Source organism: Echinops telfairi, unplaced genomic scaffold, assembly GCF_000313985.2.
Source record: "Echinops telfairi isolate 266 unplaced genomic scaffold, ASM31398v2 ScPeMD7_1;HRSCAF=3_0, whole genome shotgun sequence".
NCBI classification, from domain to species: Eukaryota; Metazoa; Chordata; class Mammalia; order Afrosoricida; family Tenrecidae; genus Echinops; species Echinops telfairi.
Genome location: NW_022103896.1, coordinates 53,253,579 through 53,256,444, shown reverse-complemented (window position 1 = coordinate 53,256,444; position 2,866 = coordinate 53,253,579). Strand labels below are relative to the sequence as shown.

Sequence of the window (2,866 nt, the reverse complement as noted above, 5' to 3'; positions counted from 1 at the left end):
TAATTATATATGGTGAAATATTTATGTGTTTTCCGATGGTCGTAGGTGACCCCTGTGAAAGGGTCGTTTGGCCCTCAAAGGGGTCACGACCCACAGGTTGAGAAGTACTGATTTACAGGATCGCGATGAGGCAGAGGCAGCTTGATGGCAGTGGGTTTGGGTTTTGGTGTTAACATTGTACTCAGGTGGCTCGGTGGGGTAACTATTCTGCTGTTAGCTGTAAGGTGGGTGGTCCAACTCACACGGTGCTCCACAGGTGAAAGCTGTCTGCTTCCATGCAGTTTTAATGGACTCGGAAACCCTAAGGGGCAGTTCCACTCTTCCCCGTGTGGATGTTATGAGTTGGAATCATCTCAGTGGCAACGGGTTTGGTTTGGTTGGGGATACTATTGCAGTCTGTCAGCGTATGGTTGGTAAGCTGATATGCTCTCCTCTAGACCAAATTTGGAAAACTCAGAGTGTATTTATGGTTTTTCATAACCCACAGCTGATTAGCAGGAACAACTGAGAATAAGAACATTGTTCAGGAAAAGCAGGACAACTGTGAGGGGGAAATAAATCAAACAGAAAACTACCTACCAGAATATGGTAACGTACAGTTAGTTAGTATGCACATACGTGTAGTACTCTAACTCACCACCAAGCAGTTGATTCCAGCTCAGGACAACCCAACGCACGGCCGGATAGGACAGGGTAGAAGTGCCCTTGTGGGTTTCTTAGACTAACTCCTCAGGGGAGTAGTGAGCCTCCTCCCGGACCGCAAAAACAGGATACTAAACCAAAGAAGCCAGTCACAAAGACCACATGTTTTCTAACTCTGTTGCTTTGAATTGCCCAGGATAGACAGCTCTGTAGAGACAGAAAGATTAATGGTTGCTTAGGCCTAGGGATAAATAGGGGTTGGCTGTTAGTGATAGAGATTTCTTTTTTAAATAATGAAAATGTTTAGAAATTGATTTTGGTGTTAATTTCACAACTCCATGAAATTATTATTAAATATTAATTTATTTAGAATGATAAAGTATTAAATATCATTGGATTATATGGTTAAAAAGATAAATTGTATGGTGGATGACATATAAACTATATCTAAATAAAGCTATTACCAAGAAATAAAAATTAAAAAGGAAGTTCAAATGGTTTTTGGGCATTATCAATATGCTTTTTGTATTGTTTCTCCTTTTCTTTCCATGAAAAACTTTGAATTACAAAAGAAGCACGGTTCTGTTTTAATTGGAATTATTTGTTTATTTTTAAATGACTTTTTGCTTATAAATGCTAACTGGTGATTATTATGTTTCTCATAGTTTCTAGTGCCAAACTAAAAAGAAAAAAGAACTGGTTTGGAACAGCGATATATACAGAGGTAGCTGTAGATGGAGAAATCAAGAAAACAGCAAAATCTAGTAGTTCTTCTAATCCAAAATGGGATGAACAACTAACTGTGTAAGTACCTTGTACAACAAAATCTTGGAAAGGGAAGGCTTTTGCTTTCTGGAATGCATTTTACGTGGTGTAGGATGGCTTCAAAATTATGAGGTTCGTTCTCCAGTGAACTCCCACTAGCCCCGATTGAGGGATGGACAGATAGTGGTCACTAAACAGTGCATTGGAGAGGTCAGTGTAGGAGATCAAAGGCATAAATCTGACTCCTAACAGTTGTCAGTTGGTCCCCTCTCTGACGCATGCTGGACCTGCTTTGATTTTCAACATTTCCTGTGTTTTGGTTGTTCATTAGGGTGTATCTCAGAGGCGTTATGTCATTGGGGGTCACCTTCCTGAAATTGTGTTACATGTTTTCCTGTGATTTGGTATATGAAACCCAGGATCAATGAATCTATAGGGCCAGCAAGTAGAATAAGGGTTTGGGTAGTGGTAACGGGATGATGTCAAGGAGTCCAGGAAGAAAAAGAATGTTTGGAAACTGAATATGGTAGCAATTGTACAATTTTGCTTGATGTGATTGAACTATGGAATGATATATATGTATTAACTCCCAATTAATAATAAATTAAAAAACAATTATGAGGTTCCCCAGTGCCACCTCCAGTGTGAATAGATCGTTAAAGCGGCAGGGGGTGGTTGACTATCTTCATTTTGTATCAGAGAGGATGCATAATAATCTTGTCTTTATAAATGAAATTATTTAGCCATGCTGTCTCTTACTCGTATAGAGATAAATATGGTGGAAAATCAATCATCCTTAACTTAGTATTTTTGTAGTAAACGGTTTACATTTATTTTACCTTATAGAAATGTGACCCCTCAGACGACCTTGGAATTCCGAGTCTGGAGTCATCATACTTTAAAAGCAGACACTATGTTAGGAAGAGCGACGGTAGATTTAAAGCAAGCTCTGTTAACACACAATAGGAAATGTAAGTTTTTCTGTTTTAACTTCCTTTGCTTCTTTGAAGAGCTGATTCTTGGCACTTTGTAATTATCCTGAAGTACAACGCCAAAAATAAGTGGAGAACTTCAATTATTGCCTAGGACTGTTTGAAAGCCTGTCACATTATAAGATAGGAAATATTTACCCTAACATTTTTACACTTTGAGATTTACAAAATGACTTCAAAAGAACTCTAAACCCCGAGCAGAGAAAACATCTATGGGGTCTTTAGAGTTCAGACAGAAGCCTGACTTAAAGGGGAGTGGAAAAATGCAGGTAGTTAACATTTTTCCTTATCAGGCAGGTGGGATACCAGGAAGAGTCGCAGACATCTAGAGAGGTTAAAGGTCTGTCAGGAGATCCAGGAGAGGAGGAGTTGGGGCGGGGTGGGGGGGAGGGTAAGGGCAGCTGGCTACTAGCAAGGGGTTGAAGGCAGTTTAAAACAGAATGTAGTTTCTTTTTTTTTTTTTAATA

At 39.2% G+C, this 2,866-nt stretch overlaps 1 protein-coding gene across 1 annotated transcript in view; it reads left to right on the top strand.

Annotated features, from left to right (window-relative positions):
* WWP1 (WW domain containing E3 ubiquitin protein ligase 1) overlaps positions 1-2,866 on the top strand; it is a 72,963-nt gene that overhangs the window by 7,609 nt on the left and 62,488 nt on the right. Inside the window, exons 3-4 of the mRNA XM_045288896.1 lie at positions 1,308-1,446; positions 2,254-2,378. Coding sequence (XP_045144831.1) covers positions 1,308-1,446; positions 2,254-2,378 — 264 coding nt within the window. The remainder of the gene's footprint in view (positions 1-1,307; positions 1,447-2,253; positions 2,379-2,866) is intronic.